We start from the raw sequence: 21,381 nt of genomic DNA, 5'->3' as shown, positions 1-21,381 counted from the left end.
TCTTGAGAAAAGAAGGCTCAGGGGAGACCTTGTTACCATGGTCCAGTATTTAAACGCTGGCTACGAAGAGGATGGAGACTCCCTTTTTACAAGGAGTCATGTGGAAAAGATGAGGAGTAATGGGCACAAGTTAATCCTGGGGAGATTCCAACTGGACATAAGAGGAAACGTTTTCACAGTGAGAACAACCATCCATTGGAATAGTCTCTCCAGGGAACTGGTGGTTTCCCCAGCATTGAATACTTTTAAGATTCAGCTGTACAGGGTGCTAGGACATCTCATCTAGGTTATGTTTTGCCAATAAAGGTTGGACCAGATGATCCTTGAGGTCTCTTCCAACCTGGTGTTCAAAGCTGCGCCTTGAGAGTTCAAGTCTTTCTGGATCCCTGTGCAGAGGTGACTTTCTGGAGTGCCAGGCAGTGAGCCTTGTTGGCACAAATATCGTCTTAACAACCATTCCACCCAATCTGATACTCTCTGGTTTAATAGTCTCACATGTTTGTTCACTTTGCATGCAACTACAAGAAAGTAACAGTAATATCTCTTGGTGACTTTCTCTTCACTGAAATACCATCTATCTCTATCCATATCCTCTGTGGCATTTCCACATCTACAGAGTTTGGACACTGACTAGATACAAACCTTTAGTAATGGTTTTGCCAACAACCAGTTAGATCACTTCCCTGTTTTATTTTGCTTCTTGAAGATTGTGCAGAAGTGCTATTACTGCACCGAACTTTGCAAACAATTGCCTAACTTCCCTCCTGCAAGTAAAAATAAAAAGGAAGAGAAAGTGCAACATCATAGCCCCTGTTTTTTTCCTCTCTCAAGAATAGTTTATTGTGAGCTGAACCACACAGCTGGTATTTCTAATCCCCCTGCAGTAGAGTTGAGCCAGCTTTTGTTCCCGAGTCTTTAAAGACTCATTCTTAAATATATAGCTAAAGTTTATTACCTTCCTTGGAAATGTGTAGATGTCCTCTGTACACAGACCATGCTCTGGCCTCCCTCTGGTCCTAGTGCCCCAGAAGGCTGCAGGTCACCTTGGTCCTGACCTGCAGTAAAGGGTGTCAGTATTAAGTATGCACCCACACTAGCCAGACTAGCTGCTCACTGTGCATCCAGATGCACCCAGAATTTGCATTTCTTGGAGATTCTCAGCCAGAACAAGCAGAAACAAAGAACAAGGGTTGTTTAAGGAATTTTAACTACAGTCTCTTTAGCTCTGCAAGCCCTTGAGAGTTATTGGTTTTGCAAGTTCATTAAAGTGTTTTAAGAACTGAATTAGTAGGCCTGGTACAGAAAGTGGAGAATCTTCCCCCCACAACTTCTCCATCTTGTTGTTAACTGAGTTGTCAGTCAGTCTCTGAGATGGATTTTCAAGCTTGACCTTGACGGAGTGGAGGGACAGGCAGCAGTGGTGAGTAATTTCAGGAGGTAACAGATGCTTGGGGGGGGGATATAATGTGTTCTAGGTAAGTAACCGGTTAAAACATACTAAAACATGGTTTACAGGTTAGTGATTCCCCACTCACAAATTAGGTAACTTAAATTTAATGAACTGTAATAACAGCATTTAATAAACTGTAATAACATTTATTGCACTGACAGAATTAATGTGGTGCAAAATTGTCTTAAATTTCCATGCATCAAAAGAAAGGCAGATCCTGAAGACTTTTCCCAAATATACTATTCAGACACCACAACAAATATTTGAAAATAAGCCTAGATCTCCCTAAAACCATTTATGTTTTCCATGCAATAAGTAATGTCATCAAGATTTTCCCAAAACTGACTACTGGATTTCACTATTTTTCGCTGTGCTTTTAAAGTCATGCAAGATGTTACATGCCTAACAAAGGTACTTTTTTTTTCTTCTTTAGCAAGATTTTATCAAAAGACTTATTTTCCTTGGTTTTATATATTCCAGGCTTGAACAGTGGAAACTGCTAGGATAATTTAAAGCATTAATGAAGTCATTAAATCACAAGGGCTGAAAGCTGAGCAATTTAAACATTCTTTACTCAGTGCATTTAATTCCTCCATTTTGCGCACATGGATTTAATTCCAAAGCCTAATGAGACAAAAAAGATTTATTAAATACTCAGTTTCTTTTCCGTTATTATCTAATCCCTTATTAAGGATTAGAGCCATTATTCTGTAAATCTCTATTTTACTGCAAATCCATAACTGCATTCAGAATAAAATATGAAGTATGCATTGGGGTGGATGTATGGCCCTGTATGGATATATGGTGGGTGTATGGGGTGAAGTAGTAGCATAACTTTCACACTGAGAAAAAAAATAAGACTGGAATATTTTTATGTTAAAATACATAAATTGCCATTCACCTTAGCAACTTTTGCCAGCCAAACCAAATAGCTTAGTAATTTTTAAGATACCTTTAGAAGCTATTTGGCTAAATTAAAAGAAAATACAGTGAAAATTTATTTAAAACCTGAACAAAATGTCTGAAGTAGACCATTTACTAAAATCCCACCTTTATTTTTTTATATAGCAAGTTTAAAAAAATTATTTTAGTGAGTGCAGAAAGTATGCCTTAATTTTCTTTTTGGGCCAAATTCACTTTTTGCCTAATTAAGCTGATTTCAGTAGGAATTACAGCTACTTAAGCAAGGCTGAGTCTGTGTCCAGATAGAGTTAGTAAGCACAGGAAAAAATGTGAAAAAGATGATGGTTTTAGAGCTTTGTGTGTTGTGCAAATGTTCAGGTAGTACCAACTCTGATTCTGACCACCTGTTGTCAATGACTTTTGTCCCTTTTACTGAATAGAATGGAGATCTGTAAGTTTGGTGGAGAAAATAGCTTTGATGGTATTTCTATTCTACCTGGACATCAGGTTACATAGATCAAAAATGATGCACAGGAAGTGAATTTCTCAAGAACATGTTGGATAGAACATGCATCCAGGCGAAATAGCCTAAAATACCTCCCTTTTAGGCTATCTTGAGATACTCATGTAAAATATCAGAATTTCCTTTCTTTCACTTCTCATTTATCACTTGTTTAAAACCAAAGAATTTATCACTGTCAAACACACAATCCCTTTTAGATCAGAGCAATTATCACCAAATTAGGCTCTTTTAAGAGAATACACCACGAGACATAGTAATTTCCACACAGAAGTTTGTTTCCCTTTTCCAGCAACTTTATCATAGAAAAATATGCACTGATCTCAGTGTAGCTTGGATGAAGACAAAGAATAATTTCTAGTCAAGTTCAGTTTTGTTTCAGAAATTTGATTCTTCCACTGGTAGGAGATCACATGAAAATTTGCAACTTTTAGAAATTTGGACTACAAGGCTCTTTCCCCACCCATGGCAGGGGATTGGAACTAAGCAATTTTTCAAGCCCTTGCCAACTCCAACCATTCTTTGAATCTATGATTCAGCATATTACATTCATACATTATGTGGAATAGTGACAATTTTTTTCATCCATTCTTTCTTTTTTCCACGGCAAGTACATGTTAGAAGTGTGTTTTTTGTATCAGTGCAGACTTCAAGCTTCTTGTAAGGTCTTTGCCACAATAGCTTCTATCTCATATTTAGTGCATACACCTCCTCAAAGGCCCAAATTTCATGCCACTTACACACACTTTGATCTCTTAACGTATTTTTCTACAGTGTGAACTGCAAACAGAATTTAGCATATTTGCATATTAATGCCTTATTTATAAGTTGTTTTCCACTGAGATGACTGAGTCAACTACCCTGTACTTCACATATAAACTTAAAAGAGAACAAAATGGAGAGAAGTTGCCAGTGATTTTGGTTTTATTTAGGAGCACATGAAAAAAAAGTTATGCCACAGCTTTGGTTGACTGGAATGATACGCATACTTAAATTTTTACAGTATTTTCTTAAAAATGGTAAACAAGTGTACATTCAGTTGTGTGTAAGACCAACACTGTCAATAACACAATTACATTGCAGAAAATGAAATGTTTTAAGTATATAGCTGTGAAACCCTTCATATTTTTGGTATTTAACCAGCATTCTTAGAATTAGTCTGCTGAATCCATTTCACATGTGGTAAACACTGAAAAAACAGGCCCTGTGGCAAAGTAAGTGTAATTAAGAATTGCACTGGCTCTGGAAATGAGGAAGAGCCCTATTTAAAAATATTACTCAGAAGCTACAACTTGTGCAACTTACATGTGAAAGGAATTATATAACTTGCAGTTTATTACGTCCATTACTAATAACCAGCCACTTGAACTTGACAAAACTGGACAATATTTTCATACATTTGGGATAATTATAATAATTCAGTATTTTTTCATGCCACGGATAACAACAAGATCTGCTCAGACTGGATCATTACATAACCCAATAACTCAAAGTTCCGCTGACTTACTACTGCTTCTCACAGCTCTTATTTTTTTTTTTTTTAAATGGGAGCTGTTGTTAACCACCTAGATTGCAAGGCAGAAGTATGAAAATCCCCAGGCCATGAGGAATCCTGAGTATTTTGCAACAGTAAGTACTGAGGTCTGTTACACCATAGTCTCTCTCTACTCTGAAGGGATGATAACAGAGCATAGATGGAAGATTTACTATTTTTCATTATAAACTTACTAGAAGACCAGCTGTAACCATTTCTCTTTTTACAAAACCTGCTTTTTAATCAGTATTTTGCAGAAAGACATGGCAAAGCAGATAAAACTGTCTTTTTTAGTAAACATCAGAAGGACATGATAAAAACATATAAAAGACAGTTTTATCTGCTGGATGATATACAGGTACCCGTATACAAGCATGTATACTAAACAAGAAAAGAGAAAGTATATTTGAACGTTACAGGTCTGATGTAAACACAGAATAAAAATAAGGAGAGTGGAAAGTGACAACGCATTAACGCACTCCATCATGCCTAATTATTGCAGCATATATGATATAAAATAAGTAAAATGCAGAAAACATCTGCTTGACTTCAAAACCAGACAAAACAGATCTCTTTGGAAACACAAATAAAAAAAAGCTTCTAGCAAAGATGTGTGTTACATTTCAGTCCACAAAAGAAACTCAACAGGGAGATTATAAACTCCTGAAAATAGAAGTTTATAATGATAACAGGCAATGCCTTTATTACCGTGACATCAACAGAGCCACTGTAACACATACCACTGCATTGGTATTGTACAGGTTTACAGTAAATATCTGAAGACACTGAGAATGTTCATGTGCAGCATTTCCAGTAAAGGTGTGAAGTTCAAACTGATAAATAAACATTCTTGAAATGTTTTGAAAAATGAGAAAAGACATTTGACCTAAATATGTAGTGTGCACACTAGTTAACCATGTATAGCTTCTTAGGTGCACTTTGAACTACAGACATGACTAGCTTTTTAAATCTCAGTAATTTAGTTGAACTCACACTAAATTGTTTAAAAAGATGGTTCCAGTTTTGTCTTATCAACATCATTTCTTCTCAAAAAGAGTTTCACAACTAAGTTCCAGATCTAGCGAGGTCTCTTCAAGAGTTAGCTTAACATTAGGTACATGAACAGAAGATCCAGAGGAAGCTGTACAGATAAAGAAGAAAAGAGTTAGGTTTTACACCTAAGAATACCCATGCTGAAAAGCATCAAACCCAAGAAAAGTAAAAGTTACCTAACAGAGGAACATACACAAAGCCACAATGTATCTAATGAACCAGACATGCAATTGGATTTTGTTCTAGAGGCCCACTGGCCAGCACAAGCTTCCAAAAGCAGACAGTGTAGCCTGCCACTAGTATATTCATATTTAATATATATACAAGTGATTGTATATATATATACACAAGTGATTGAATACATCATTACGTTATTGGCAGCTTTAATCAGAACCTGCTTATAGAGCTCTATGGTAAATGCCCAGAAAACATCTTGGAAATTCAGGAATTTAAACAAATTTCCTGTTCTTGATTCACTTGGAGACAGCTGGAAATACTGTTGTACTTCAAAACAAAACAAAAAGCCATCCATTTTCAGGCCACAGAAATTCTCCCAGATACCTCGGAGGATAAAAGAAAGTAACTATTAACGCAGTTTTACTACTACAACTAATTGTGCAACACTGTTAAGTTCTCTGTGACCCGTAAAGTGATCCCATTTACATATACACAGAATTTTAAGAAATACCTGCCCTAAGAAATTATGTAATATATATATATATATATATGAAAGAATCCTACTGCTGGAAATAATTTAATCAAGTTAGACCACTGTGCCTCTGACAGAAGTTACTTACATAAGGTCAGTTTCTCTACTGCTTGCCTTTCAGGCACAGTTTCAAGTGGTGTTGGTTGAATTTTTGCAGGGGTGTATGTATTTAAAGGAATTTTTCTTCCTGAAACTGGAATCATGTAAGTTGGAGAAGCTGAAAAGTGAAAAAAAAAAAAAAGATACACATCATTAATAATGAAAATATTCTCACCTGAGCAAAATGTTTAAGATAGCAGCCACAGAACTGTTATCTGTCCACCCATACAGACGCTACAGTTACACACCCTGCAGCTCAGCCACCAATTTTTGACTCTAGGGTCAGAACTTCACAGCATGAAAGACAAATCTAACTATCTCCATTTTAGCTCATAAAGTGACACAAGAAATTCATGCTGGTAAGGCAGCTAAGCTGAATTTCAGTACAGCTGGCAAAATCACTAGTGCTACTTCTCATATGTTGAGGGCTGCACAGGAATAGGCATTTGGACTAAACTGGCATTTAAGTCCAAAATGCCTTTGAAAAGTGTATAAAATACATTAGTCTCCAGTGAACTTCCAAATGTTATAGGAAAGAAGAAGGAGAGCAGAGCACTTATGGCCTCAATTCTATCAGGTCTAATTTCCAACCACTCCTTTGTAGAAAGGTGACAACCAAACCACCGCAGAGGAATGAAGTATTTTTTTTGTCTTGTGCTCTCAACCGCTTGGAAGAGACACAAGCTTCCTAACAAGTGTAACAAAGCATTTTAAATTTAAACTTCAAAATACCTGTAGGCCTCCCTGGTTTCTTTAACATCAGTTTTCTTAAATTGCTTACCTGTCTTCTCAGAAATAGGAGGCCTGATTAAAATCTAAGATGTATAAAACTAAAGTAACAGAAAAAACAAAACCTCTAACATCTAGACAGATAACCTTTTTATCAAAACTATCAAGTACAAATTTTCTGATCAAAATTCACAGTGGAAAGTCATCTTCCCAGACATGCACATGGGTAGAACTCAGTTTGCCTTTAATTTCAGTATCACTTAAACATTAACCATACAGCACAAACTACTAAGAAACTAAGTGACTGCAAGGTGCACATCACAAGGTGAAACCCCGTCTAATATTCCAAGAAACAGGAAATAACAGTTTTAGGATGTAAAAGGCTTGTAAAAGGCAACACTACTCTGCTGAGGTTAGTGACACTACAATGGTACAGTATAAAGCAGGAAATACTGTATTCTCACTAAGAAGCATTACTGCAATGCAGCTGACAGGGTGGACAGTACAGAGAAAGTCTTAATATGAGGAAATAAACCAATTATGATTTCATTAAACCCTTATTTTACTATCCCAGTCAACAGAGACATTAATTAATTATAACACTATCCAGGCCACAAAAAATTAAAATTATGGTTTATGCACATATTTTATTTTTTAAAGCAGTATTCTTAGTTTACTTGTTAGCTGTAAGATACTGGAAAGATTAAGCAATATTTAACAGTTTAAAAGGAACATAATTACAAACTAAAATCAGTACATGTCTCCTGTAGATTTTCTCTTGATGGAGCAGCAACAGAGGCAAGAAATTCATCCACCTGCTTCAGAGACAAGGAGTTGTGTAGGGTTTCCAAAGGGCAAATAGAAGGCACCATGGAATACAATTCAAAGCCTGAAGGAAATATAATAAAAAAAACGGATTTCCAAACATAAGACACAATTTAAGCTACTGCACAGGCAAGTATCAATGTACAATAAAAAGTACTTATTTTAAATCAGCACATGCAGACACAGTACTCTTTGAAATCATGGACACTAAATTATAGGAGTTGGAACAAGATGTGCCAGTTTCCAGGACATACTAAAATAAAGCTACCATGTAACATAAAGTGGGATACAAATCTCATGTACACACGAAGTGTCTCCAAACATTACAACTGTGCTCCTCTCCCAAATCAGTTCAAAAAAGGTAACCTTCCTCTAAGACGGACTTAGTAAATTAGTAAGAAAAGAATAGGCAGGAAATGGTAGTAATTCTTGCACTCATTCTCATATCTGGCACAGCACTAAATAGGTAACTCATTCATGCAAGTAAAATAGGATGGCTGTGTTGTCAACTGTTAGCAGAAAAGAGCTAAAAATGCTACAACTTCCAAAAAATGAATTTGTAGAATTCACGTTCTATCATCTTCAGTATTCTGTGAAAACAAACTGTTGCCTTCAGTATCAAAGGAAAAACCACTGTTAGCACTTCTATACCTTGATGTTACATGTTTTAACTTTGTAAGACAGATTTACACCTACCTTTATCCATTTAAAAACAGTACTTAAAGGACTAGAAGTTTCATATATTAGAACAGGTAAGTATAGCAACCTAAAATCTAAAAACTTATTGGACTTCACTTTTCTAAATTAGTACTCATCATACAACAACCATGCATATCCATATTGCTAACATACTAAAAAAGTATTTAAACATTTCAGAAAAAAACGCTGAAGTTCTTTAAAGTGATGCAAGTTTGATAACTCAATGAATAACTCTTCATTCAACTGCATTTCAGAACAGAAAAATATGCCCATTAGTGTTTTCAACATACAGCTGTAACATTACAGATTTGCAATTCAGCATTGTAAATTTACAGTTGCCACATTTCTTTTAAGATATTTAAATGAAGAAACAATTGTGAATGAAATAATATTTAGAATTTCAGTTTAAAGCACATTTATTAGAGATAGCATTACAACTGTGAACTGTTCCCTCCCTAAAATTATAAGCATCAATATTCTTGTGATAACAAGTATTCCTCATTCACTTCCCATTTATGCTTTCCACAGAGGAGTAACTCAACAAAATTTCAACCCCCAAATGTCTGTATTTATATTTGGATCCACACTGGCCATACTCAAATGTGAGGGACAGTCACTTTAAATATAAAATCAACTGAAGTGTAGTTATGAGAGGTTCACTTGTATTACAAATAAAAAGTTGCATTTCATGGAAGCTTGTTTTCATGTACAAAAGAAACACCACCATAAACTTAATTTCTGTTTTTCTATAAAGGCAGTAGCTAAGCTTCAGTGTAAGCACTAAGATGTTTGGCATACATATTGATATCCTAAATAAGTAAGCATGCATGCAAAACGCAAACCCTTTCTTTGCATTATAGTAAAATGCAAGATTTCTCTTTACCCTTATAGAGAAGTCCCTATCATTTGAATGGGAAGTTATTTCTTCGATTTTGCAAAGAACGTAGTGGGATAATGTCAGATTAGCTTTTTAATAACTATTACTCTTATAGTGCAGGATTACAGAAAACCGGAAATTTCAAAATGCACCTATGCCCTTTAAGAAAAAAGAAGGGATGGGGGGGGAGAATTTTCTTCTTTCTGGAATTTCCCCTCCACGGGTTTTCATTCAATTTTGACAATTCCAATTCTGCTATCAGACAGCAGCAGCAGCAAAATACCAGCATGTTTGTATCTTCACATCTAAATGATACGACTTAAAAGATACCCTGGAAATCTACCTGTGATGTTTTATTTGAATATTTTAAGATAAATATTTTATGATCATGTATGAGAAATAAATTTGAATTTCAATGATGAGCTGCCTGACAGTATCCCTTTAAAAAAGCAATTTCCTGTAAAGTAACAGCCTTTGAGCTTTGGCTGTGTTTATTCTTAAAGCATTGTTCCTGTCAAAAGGCAAGACAATGAAAGGGTTAACGCAGCATCTCAAAAAGCCACCCTGCTATCTTACATTTAAAAGCTATAGAGACATACCACTGGAGCCTAGAAATTCCACAGAGGAAAGGGACCAGCACCTAAAGAGGTGTGGGTGTTCTGCACAGAGGCCCAGAAAATAAGGTAAAGCACTGTCAGAAGATACTTGTTTCATCATGTTCCTTGAACTAAAGATGAGGGAAGTAGTCTGAAATGAGTTAAGAGGGTGTGATAATAACACAGAAATAAGAAAAAATGGAGTGAAAGGGATAAGGAGAACAAAAATGATAATCCAGAGGACAGACAAAACAACATGAATATGTTTTTATGTTAATAAGAACTCTTTGAAACCTGCAATATAATTAGGTTTCATGGGAGCTTACACAGCATGCATTAATCTTGTAAAAGATGTGTGGTAGAACTACTGTATTAAACTCATCAGAATAATCAATGCATTCATTACAAGCAATTTAGATCCTTTTTTTAAAGAATGCAGTCACAAACAGTGCTTAATGGAACAGAAAGTAATCTTTACTAGACACGGATACTCAAATGTAGTTCTTACTTTCTGACTTTCGGATGTTTTGGAAATACTATTGAACTCAAATGGTTTGAGTCTAAAAATAAAAAATGGATTCCCATCTTTCTTATTAGAAATAGGATACTAGAACTGGCCTTTTAGATCAAACATAGTCTTAACTGTATTAATTCAGCGTTACCATAGCAGTTTCCCTTCAAGAAACACTGCAGTGCAAAAAGTCACTGTAAATTGCAAATGAACTTAATAAAAGGACTACTATGCCTCTCTGTAAAGCCAAACAAAAACCCAGTGTCTTTTTTTTTAATTTTGCTTCTAAAAGAAAGTATTTTTAATCTAACATGAAAATACTGATGATTTCCACCAGTTTCAGTAATACCACTAACACTGTAGTCAGCCCGCAGTCATGCACACATTAAAACTGCCATAAAGAAATCTGGAAAAGCTACATTAAGATCTGGTGGATGCTGAAGACAGAGTCTAGTTTTCATGAATGAGCCTATTTAATTGCATAGAAAGATAGGCATGAAATATTTTGCTGAGGAAGAGAAAGACATACCTCTGTCCTACATGTTCAATCAGACTTCTATTTGTAACTATGGTAGACTGAAGAGAAGTTGACTCTCACTCTTGAAGCACAAGAGGTCAATGTAAACAAGAGGCAGCTCTGTTGCTGTGATTTTTAGTGCTTAAATAATTTGTACATCTGATGAGCAGAGAAGTATGACAAGGTAAAGTAAATTTTTGATTGATGATAAATACAGCAATTTAGCAGGAATGGAACCAGAGCTTCTGCTTTAGCTTTTTAATTTATTACTATCTTCTTGAAGTGATGCCAAAACTCCAGTTGCCAATTCAGTGATTTACTTTAGAATCAGGAGACTCAGGGAAACAGCTCAGTGGGAGAAAGACAAAGAAGCAACAGCTATCAAGAAGTGTATGCCCAATAAAGATCAAGTTTAATCCTGTTTTTATCTTGTACCATATAGTCTGATCACACAAGAAATTGGGGGGAATAATTACAGAGATCATGATTAACAGCAGCTCTTCAGTTTTTTCAATGATTTTTTTAAGGAATGATTTTTGATGTATTTATACTAATGAATGGTAAAGAAGGGATTTAGGGTAGCTAATGATTACAAATATATTTGGAGTTGTGCTGGAAGTTAGGAAAAACAGACAGCTGGATGATACTGTACACCCCATATTTGAAATAAAAGTAGAAGGGATGAAGCAAGGAAACTTTTGATTTTTTTTGTTTTTAAAATAAAAGCAAAACGTACCATTGGTTGGGTGTCGAGCAAATGAGATAGAAAACCTTTTAACAGCAGAACCGCGTGTGGTGTCTGAGAAAGAGAAAAACAGGTACCTGAAATTTGTAACAGCTACCAAAAGAGGGAGATTTCAAAAAAAGGAAAGGAAGAAGAAAAAAAGATGAGAAGGTATTAGAACTGAGTGGCATGCAGAAAGGACCAAGGAAAAGGGCTAAAATCTAAAAAGATGTTAAAAAGAAGAAAATTTGGATTGTTGGCAACTACAAGATGTGTAATGAAGTGTATGAAAACAAGCAGAATGAGCTGGTGATTCTGGCATACAAGGTTATATCAAGGTTAAAGTCGAACACTGAGTAGTGAATTGCGGGGAAAACAGCATGAATACTGGAATACTGTTTCACCTCAGACTTTTAAAGGTCTACTTTGGCATCTTTACATTCTGAAATCTAATGAGAATTTCTTTTCTACCCCAGATTATCCAAAACTGAAAATCTCCTGCTCCTCTGCAATCCAAACCCCACCAGAAAAAAAAGATCAGGAATCCTAAAATTTTCACCATCAGTATTTAACTTATCATTTCTTTCATTCCTTGCATATGCTCCAAGTAATTTCATTTCGAGATCAATAAGTAATCATAGAAACCAAAGTTTAAAATAAGAATTTAAACCCCAAAATTTTAGTTTACTAAACGAAAAAATGCACTTGCTGAAATCTCCTGGCACACATTACAAGTCTGTGGGCTAGTGTTTAATTCAAGGCAGAAACAAGAATTAACTATGCTATTAAGTTAAACATATGCACGCTGTGGGCAATAAAGAAGCAATAAAAACTCATACAAATTAATACTAAGGCAAAGGATTCTAGGATTCCATTAAAATCTTTAGAAGTTCAATATGGCACATGGGTTTGTGCGTGCATGTGCGAGAGTGTGCACATACCATCTATGAAGCCAGAAGAAGTCAGCTTTTTACGATGAGTACGAGCATAATCCTGTAGGTTAGGTGCACTTGAAGAACCCCCGAGCACTGAGGTGCTAAACAGGCCCGCACAGTGAGACCCTGATGGGAGTTAGAGAAAATACATACAACAACCAGGTGTTTGTCCATTCACATTGGGGATGCATGCAGCATGCAAGGATATGGCTCTTACCACACAAAAGGCAGCTTTTTGGCAGTGCCTTGGACAGGTTCACAATATGCTTGTAATGTCAGAGTGGTACTTGTAGGCTGAAACTATCTTAATTTATTGTGCTTCTACTCATGACACAGCACTCTCTGCTATATGCAAAAAGAGAGGACTGGCTTTAACAAAGTGAGTTCTTGTTCTGTTTTCACTTTTGGTAAAGAAGAGTTACCAGTTAGCATCAATTGAAAAAATAACCAAAACAACAAAAGAATAAACAAGATGATGATGATAATGATGATGATAATGTGAAAGTTGTTGTGGTTTTAAGAGCTGCAGTTCTGAAACAAATATAAACTGGAAAAATACTGCTCATTGCATTCATCCAAATCAACCTTCGAGATGACAGGCTGCAATGAAGTCCTTATGCATTTCCACAGACTTAATATGGAAATGTTTCCCTTCTACCCCCTGCAAAATGTTAACCAATTTGGAAATACTCTATTCATATTTCAGCTGCCATCACTGACAATGCTGCAAACTGAAAATACCTAGAAGCTGATCATGTTTAGCTTGACTTCTTTTCCCATGAAGACTTGCATACATCTCCATGCAAGTGAGAGTACTTTTGTTACAACTCATACATTCCTGCCACTAGGATGGGAGTTTTAACAAATCACTGACGGACATAGACAGAAATATAAAAATAACTTTTACAGTCAACAGCCATAAATGAAATCTACCTAAAACGATGATCAAAATGGAAAAAAATGTTGCAACTTTTTTCCTTCAGCTTTTACTGCTAGTTGAAAGAAGTCATTTTTCACTCAGAACTTATCTTTTACAGTTTAATAAGTAGCAGCAGATTTTTTTTGAAAACCAACTATCTACCCAGTGATACTTCCTTTCACTACTTTTAACAAGGAGAAACATTACTAGCACATGTGACCAATCACAGCCAAATAAACTGGCACCTCGTCTGTGGCAAAAGCCTTCCACACCAAATGTATACCTTAATCTATGCACAGAAATACATCAACTTCCACAAGCCATACTGTGTCACACATTGGCAAAAGAAAAGTTGTTTAATTGTAGCAAGCACACAACAGAGAACGTGAAAAATATAATGAAAATCTACATGAAAAATATAATAGGGAGAAAAGTATCACAATGATTAGATGTACAAAAAATACAGATCTTTACAAAGAAATGAAAAAATACTTCTAAGTTTATGTATATAGCTTATGCTTTTTCTACACTTCATTTTTCCCATTAAAAGACACTTGCAGAAAAAAATGCAGTATTGATTTACAGTAGTGCACGATTTCATATTTTTGCATGAGTCATATATATGCCTATTTCAAAGAAGCAAGAGAAAATCACCACTTGAATTAAAAAAATTTTAAACAAATAATTCACTTATAGCAAGATTCATTCTTATGCTGAAAGGAAGAAATTGATTTTAGGAGAGGAAATGTATGCGCCCTCCTAGCCCCTCTCCCTGCCCCGATATTATCAAGAACCTTGACATTTCTTCCCCATCCCCTCCCCTGAATCAAACACCTTCAATCCATCAATTACCCACAGTAGGAAACATTAGTGTTCAAGAAAAGTGTTTTAACTGCTTCCAGTGCAGGCCATTTCTATCCAAAAGATTCTTGCAAAACCCCCAAAATTATCCTGTGTATCTGTTGCGAGTAGTACAGTCAGCAGTGTGAACAGTATCAATCAATTTGCTCTTTTCAGTTATAATTTTTTATAAAAAACTTGCTGCAGGAAAAAAAGTCCAGTTCATAGGCAGACACTCAGCATATAACAAATACTATTAGGTCCTGTTAACAAAAATGCTGTTCAAAGAATGTACAACTGTACAGAACAACAGGCAGATGAAAAGCTGCTAATACCGAACAAACTTCAATTGTAGGCACATACCTAGACCACTCTCTCGCTTTTGTTCCAGAATAGTTCTTGGTGTTCGCAAGTTACTACTGCTTTCTGATAAGACCTGCGCATAAAAAACAGAAAAATAAGGGAAAGTAGAACAGCAGTATGAAATATCCATTTAACTTGATACAGCAGCCTGTTTCAGACAGACAAGTGAAGTGTTAATAAGCTGTATGATAAGTATTAGTAAAAATATGTAAAGGAAACATGAAGGATCATGCAATGTCCCCTTCTGAAGGGAGTCCATTTCACATGAGTTCCTTGCAATGAAGTGGTGCAAAGCAAGCATTCAGAATGAGGAAAGGACACAGACCAAAACCAATATGAGAACAGACATTTGAGACGTTTTATTTCATTTTACCAAAAGCACTCTCCTAAACTGCGCCTGTATTGAAAAAAGGAGGGGAGGGAAAGAAAGACAGACAAGCCATTGAGGACACCATACAATCACTGATCCATGCATGGGCTCAATCAGTGTAATCTTCAGACGCCCACAGCCTTTACTGATACAAACTTTTCCTTTGTAAATAATTTTAGAATTTTCCACAATAAAAAGAAATTATGAAATTTTCCAAAGAAAAAGGATATGTTTTACAGAACACCATCCACTGCATACACGTAAACAATACATTGACATACTAAACTTTAGATCTTCACTGATACTTCAAAAACATTGAAGTTTCTCATTTTCCTGCCTTTCCCACCCAGGCATTTAGAAAAAAGATCTTCAAAATATTGTTCAAGTCAATGGATGATGTACTGCATTGGGAGTTTCAGATACCTCCGGATACAGATGGCAAGAATTATTAGTGCTACAGGTTTTTTCCCTGCAATAGTTAATACCAGGCCACTGAAAATATGATATATGAAAAACAAGTTTTGAATAGCAACATGATGTACCAAAGTATTTTAAATGGTATTGGTTGCAATTATTAAAAAAAATTATTTTCAATTTACCTACCACCAAATTAAGCAATGCTGTTTTTAAAGTCTTAAAGGACAACTAAACCAAAGCAGAAATCCGTTTCATTAGGCAGTAGACTAAGACTTTTTTTACTGTGGTAACATTTGCCATTCCTATAAAGAAACCAAATTTTTAGGAAAACGTGTGACACATTCAGTGGAAAAACATGCACTTGCTCTTTTTCCCCCAAACATTCTCAGAAAGTAATTTTAAGAAGTGGAAGAATTTGCTTCAAACGTAATCCATAACAAGGGATTAGATGTCCTTAAAGACAGTTGGTTGTTGCTTGTTAAACATAATAATGTTTAATGAAGTAAAGTTTAAAAACCTGTTGCCATGAGCCAAAAATACTGGATGTGAAAGCCAATGATTTAGGGGAGACAGGGGAAGAAGTGATTTGTTCCCCTGATCTGCGTCTTCGACGCCCAGTACCCACACCACTGGTGTAATGCAGCCAGGTACCAATACACTCTGGGCTAGACACACTCAGGGGGCTCTCTTCCTGGAAGTGAGAAAGGGGGCAAAAAACAGCAAAGCATGCAAAGTTAGATTCAACAGAGCCAAATGAACAGAAAAGAAAAAAAAACAATTTGCTTGCACCCTTTTATATACTGCTTTGAAAACTATTAAACAGCGAATAGGGAAGAGTACTATTACAGTATTAGGAAGCTATCAGTTCTACTTATGCATTTTCATCCAATTATATCTTTTAATGCAACCTTTATATCAAATTTCTGGTAGACTGATTATTAGATATGAGAGAAAAGTAACTGTTATAAATACGTGATTCAGACTTTTAAGAATTTCCCACGTTGGAAACAGAACATCTGTTATCCTTGACATACTGTTTAACAGTATTCCCCCCCTTCTAGGTACATTAAACTTTCCTATTTATTATTTAATAGTTTTCATTTTTAATCTATAACCTTATCTAGGAGATTTTGATTTTCAGCATTGCCTCTGAGACTCTACAGCTGACCCACTAGTAGCAGTGCCAACCTGACTAGTAGTTTTCCAACATTAAGAGCCCTAAAAATTATCTGATGGTGGATGCCTGTTGAAACTCCAAGGGAGGACATTGTCAGGCTGAGTCCCCCATGCCCTACGTCACTATGTGTTGTTAGCAATCAACATTATAGCAATACAGAATTCAATTTCCAATGCTGAACGAGCCTTACTCTTGTTTTTCTGTTACAACTGTGGTCTGTTTTCATGAATCAACCCCAGCTGCAGTCCTACTGTAAATATTGTTGACTATACCCCTGATGAAAACTTCCATACAATCTCACACCTGACAGTGTCCTTTCAAATTAACAGACATAGGTGAAGAGAGAATTGTCTGGTAGTAAAAAAACAAAACAAACCAAAAACAAGCCAAAAGGTTCAAGGCAGTTGAAGCTGCAATGGCTTTTTTTTAAACACTTCAAAATACCATTTGGTTTAAATATTTCAAATACAGGTTTTGCAGATTTCAGTAGGCCAGATGAAACTTCCAGTTTTACTTTTTTTCAAAACTAGTTTCTTAGTTTTTTATTTATATCTGCTCTTTTCTTCTGGCAAGTAAACAAGCATTGAATGCTGAAACATATTCCATCTGAACATGTATTATCTGAGTAGTCAAAATTTAGCAGTTTATGTTATTAGCACCTTCTGAAATTAACTTTTATATAATTTATAAAAATGGTTAAAAGCTTGAAGTTACAGACTATTAAGTTGTGTGTATGTGAACTCGTAACGAGGAGGGGAGTTTGCATGATCATAGTGAAAACAGCTTTTAAAAATCCAAGATACTGATGTTGTGAGCATTTGTTTATGATAAAACTTGGAAATAGAAAATGTAAGACATTCACATTTATTATCTCTGTTAATTTATGGAAGTCATGTGAGTTATACATATATCCTTACAGAAGGGAATCATGCATCTTTTTCTGTCCACATTACCAATAACCAAGTTACTTGCAAATTTCTAATGCTTTCATTGCATACAAAGAGCCCATTCCCAACACAAACAGGGAAGGAAAAGCTTTTGGTATGAATTTTCATTTCTGATGGTTTTAAGCAACTGCGAATGAGGTAATAAGAAACTGTTAGTCTGCTTCTAGCATTATTATCAAAGAGGTGCCACTATGCACCATGTGAAGCTTTGCTGCTCAATGTACAAATGGCACTGGTGATACTGCCATATGTCCCTGCACCTCTGTGACATTAAGGCCGTAACTGTGAAGCACATCTAGATGTTATGGCCTTCAGGACAGGAATTTAGACTGTTCAAGATGTTATCTAAAGAATTTATAACACGCAAACCCCACCCACTTAAAAAAAAATAAACAACCACCTTCCAGTTTATTATCTTACCTTAAAATTCTTGACAAGTGGAGTCACTTTCACCCCACATGAAAACAAATACAACACACAACATGTCTCACCTCCTGCACCTCCCCTACCACCCCCAATCCCTTTGATTTCCCTTTCAGCATGATCAGCCTGAAATTTTGCTTAATTCCTAATAGCAGCTGCCTTGGGATGAATACAAAAGCAATGTATGTTAGTCTGAAGATGTAGACTGACAAGTCTTCTTTTTCACATGCCAAATCTTCTAAAATGGCTTAAAAAGAAAAAAAAGGGAATAAATCCTACTGCAAACCAGTAATTTATTTTAAAAAATCTGTCATAAAAATTACTGCCATGGAGGATTTCCCTTAGAATAAGAGCAACCCTTTTGTGAGACAAAACATAATACTGGTTCTGTGTAATCAAAATCAGAACTACATTTGGTTTTGCGCTGTTAAAAATAAGCAAAAGTTAATTTCTGTGAAAGATATTATCTGGAACATAAACACTTACTTCAACAGAACCAATCTTCCTGGATCTTGGAAGGGGTGACTTTCTGTGTATGTGAATGGGGTCTGATACCATTGGCTTGAACATCATGACTGACCGATCTACTTCATCTCTTTTAGGAGCATGTACCTCCTCATCGCTATCGTTTTTATGAGAGGTTTTCTTCAAGCCTTCATTCTACAACCAATATAGAAATAATTTTCAATTTAGTTGTACAATTTGCAACATGTAGACACAAGTGGCTGTTAAATTAATCTTCTGCATAAACATAAAGCAAGCAGATTTAAAAAATACAGGTTGCAAATTATTTACTATTGAACAAATTGTTCTAGACTTTAATAATCTGTATTTGCTCCTAACCAGCCACTACCTATGATAGTGTGGTCCTAATTAACCTCACCGTTCAGACAACATATTTTACTCCAACATTCTGTTGGCCTAGTAATAAAATGAAGAATTCCAGCTCAGTTTTGCTTTCAATCATGTCTCAAAAAGCAGGTGGTAACTACAGACTTTCCCATACATCTCTGAAAATATAAATCCTTTCTCAACAATCTGAATTCATAAACATGCCAAACTACCTTATTTTGTTAAATATTCCTTTTAGTGACCAGAGTATCAGCTGGTGTGATGCTGATGTTGGCATTGCTTTTCTTACAATGTGTATTTTGTATTTCTAACACGAATTCTGGCAAAGCCACGGAAGGTCCAAATTACCAGTGTCCATTACCTCAGTGTATTTTCAACATGCAGTAATACACTGGGACTGCCTACATTTTATTGATATTTTTCTACCAAAATACGTATTTGCATTTCACCTAACAATCTCCCAATGTTTATTTTAGGTATGTCTGCATCCAGAAAAGCTAACTTTTGCTTTAAAGAATGTGTAACTGTTACCTCTCTGGAGGCAGGTCTGTATCCATATCCAGCTGGTAAATTTTTATCTTCCTCACAGCCTTTGGCTCCTGGACTGAAGTGCAGCTCTACATGAAAACGTTCTTCCGAAGATAGTTCCTGAAGGAAAATGATTAAATAGGTTTACAGTTTAATACTTAGCTTAGCACTTCTTGTTTTTGAAGATATTTATCCATTTTAAATACCTTGTTTGGATCTTCATAAAGCATGATAACAATCTGTGTCATGTAATTGAGTTCATTGACAACATTTAAATAATCCATAGCTCGTTTCCACTGTTCATCTTTTGATTCCTTATGAAGGAAGGAAAAAATATTAACAAATAAAAAACAGCTATTTTCTTTAAGAAGACTGATTTCCCTTTTCCCCCATTTACATGGATTTTACATTCACAGCAGAAGTACGACGCTTTTCACAGCTAAGATTAAAAAAAAAAAAGAAGAGATACAACCAGGGGACGAAAACACCAAACAGACAAATAAGCAGGAACTTAAAATTACTCATCAAATGAAAAGTGGAAGTCAGAACTTTTTGTATTTTACTTCAGTGTATCTTTCACGTTCTTTTGCCAATGATGATATATGTCTTGTAGACAGAGGCACTGTTTTAAACTCTCCTGATGTGAATTGTTAATTTTGCAATAAATTTATTTCAACTAGTATATTATAGAAAATGTTTCTAGATATCACTCTACCAAACAGAGTAAATGCAACCTTTTAGTATATAAAACATCCTAAGTTATATAAAATGAATATTCACCTTTTTCATACTCTAGAAAAATATATATTTAATAATTAACTTTAAAGAAAATTTAAAAAGTTTATCAGTCTAAAACTAGGAGTTTATCTGTTGTAGCATATGTCACAGAGGTCTGGGATTAAAAATGCTTTTGCCATTAGTGAGTTCAGTCATCCATTACCAGAAGCAAGTATGTCAATAGAACCACTTCAGAAGTTAGTATGTTAATCAAGCTTTATTTTAGAAGCAACTGTTTAGGCTTTGTGGTGCTGCACTTATCCTCTCCAAGATTTCAGTTAGGTTATTTCTGAATCTGGAGACCTTGTCTTTTTTAGTCCTTGTTTTCAAAGCCAATCATAATGCACCACCTTCAAGGTATTCTACAACAGTATAGGAAAGTAAGACAACCTACTTAACAGCAGAAACTTTGCACTACATTGAGCGTTATTTAAGTCAAGTAGGGAGGTCTTGACAATATTCCAGTGGTCAAAAAGAATAAGCCAGTTCAAGAGTGATTTCAAGAGAACCCTGAATGATAACTTGAAGGAAGTAACTGGAAGAATTATAGGTGCCAATATAAGACAAAAAAAAAAAAAAAAGCATTATCTGCCCTTTTCAAATCTCTTTGCGACCATAACATACACAGCCAATGGAACTCAGCATTACTTAAAGGACATGCTGATTTCCACCAATGTGCACATCAGCAATCTGAAATGTCTCTGCATATATAAAAAATAAAATGTTTGAAGAAGTGTGATAAATTTTGAAAGCACTTAAGAAAATTAAGCTTTCAGGGCATACAATCTTAGTAAGATTGAGTCCTTTTGTTTCCTCTCAAAATGTCAGAGCTTTAACAGAAAAAAAAATGCTCAACTTACATCACATAAGGCACCGTAACGAAGGGTGGATAACAGGGAGTGGACATGACTCTCGCTAGTGAAATACAGCCGTGTACGAACATGGCGTTCAGGGGACATAACACCCCTGGAATAACTTGAAAATAAAAAGAATCTTGTTAGACCATACCAAGATGTGTCCCTGTTTTAGAAATAGCTGTCAACAAATAAACTGTGCTTCTTAAATTATGAACTGGTAAGACACTTCA

At 35.4% G+C, this 21,381-nt stretch overlaps 1 protein-coding gene across 8 annotated transcripts in view; it reads right to left on the bottom strand.

Moving 5' to 3' along the window:
- Positions 1-4,726: 4,726 nt before the first annotated feature.
- PPIP5K2 (diphosphoinositol pentakisphosphate kinase 2) overlaps positions 4,727-21,381 on the bottom strand; it is a 48,862-nt gene continuing 32,207 nt past the window's right edge. For 3 of the 8 annotated variants that reach the window (XM_061479042.1, XM_061479043.1, XM_061479049.1), the window contains 11 exons: positions 21,155-21,269; positions 19,724-19,831; positions 19,521-19,637; positions 18,624-18,797; positions 16,108-16,281; positions 14,804-14,876; positions 12,688-12,807; positions 11,759-11,821; positions 7,755-7,886; positions 6,258-6,386; positions 4,727-5,548 (listed from right to left, as the gene is read on the bottom strand). In XM_061479042.1, the coding sequence (XP_061335026.1) occupies positions 5,445-5,548; positions 6,258-6,386; positions 7,755-7,886; positions 11,759-11,821; positions 12,688-12,807; positions 14,804-14,876; positions 16,108-16,281; positions 18,624-18,797; positions 19,521-19,637; positions 19,724-19,831; positions 21,155-21,269 (1,309 nt within the window). In that variant the 3' untranslated portion in view covers positions 4,727-5,444. The remainder of the gene's footprint in view (positions 5,549-6,257; positions 6,387-7,754; positions 7,887-11,758; positions 11,822-12,687; positions 12,808-14,803; positions 14,877-16,107; positions 16,282-18,623; positions 18,798-19,520; positions 19,638-19,723; positions 19,832-21,154; positions 21,270-21,381) is intronic. The other 5 variants (XM_061479044.1, XM_061479045.1, XM_061479046.1 and 2 more) reach the window with 5 other exon arrangements.

The sequence above is a fragment of the Pezoporus flaviventris genome, unplaced genomic scaffold (genome assembly GCF_033815535.1).
Source record: "Pezoporus flaviventris isolate CSIRO_AGI_PZ_B2104156 unplaced genomic scaffold, CSIRO_AGI_Pfla_v1 ptg000140l, whole genome shotgun sequence".
Taxonomy (NCBI): Eukaryota; Metazoa; Chordata; class Aves; order Psittaciformes; family Psittacidae; genus Pezoporus; species Pezoporus flaviventris.
The sequence above is the reverse complement of the archived record's forward strand: the minus strand, read 5'-3'. Positions and strand labels throughout refer to the sequence as shown.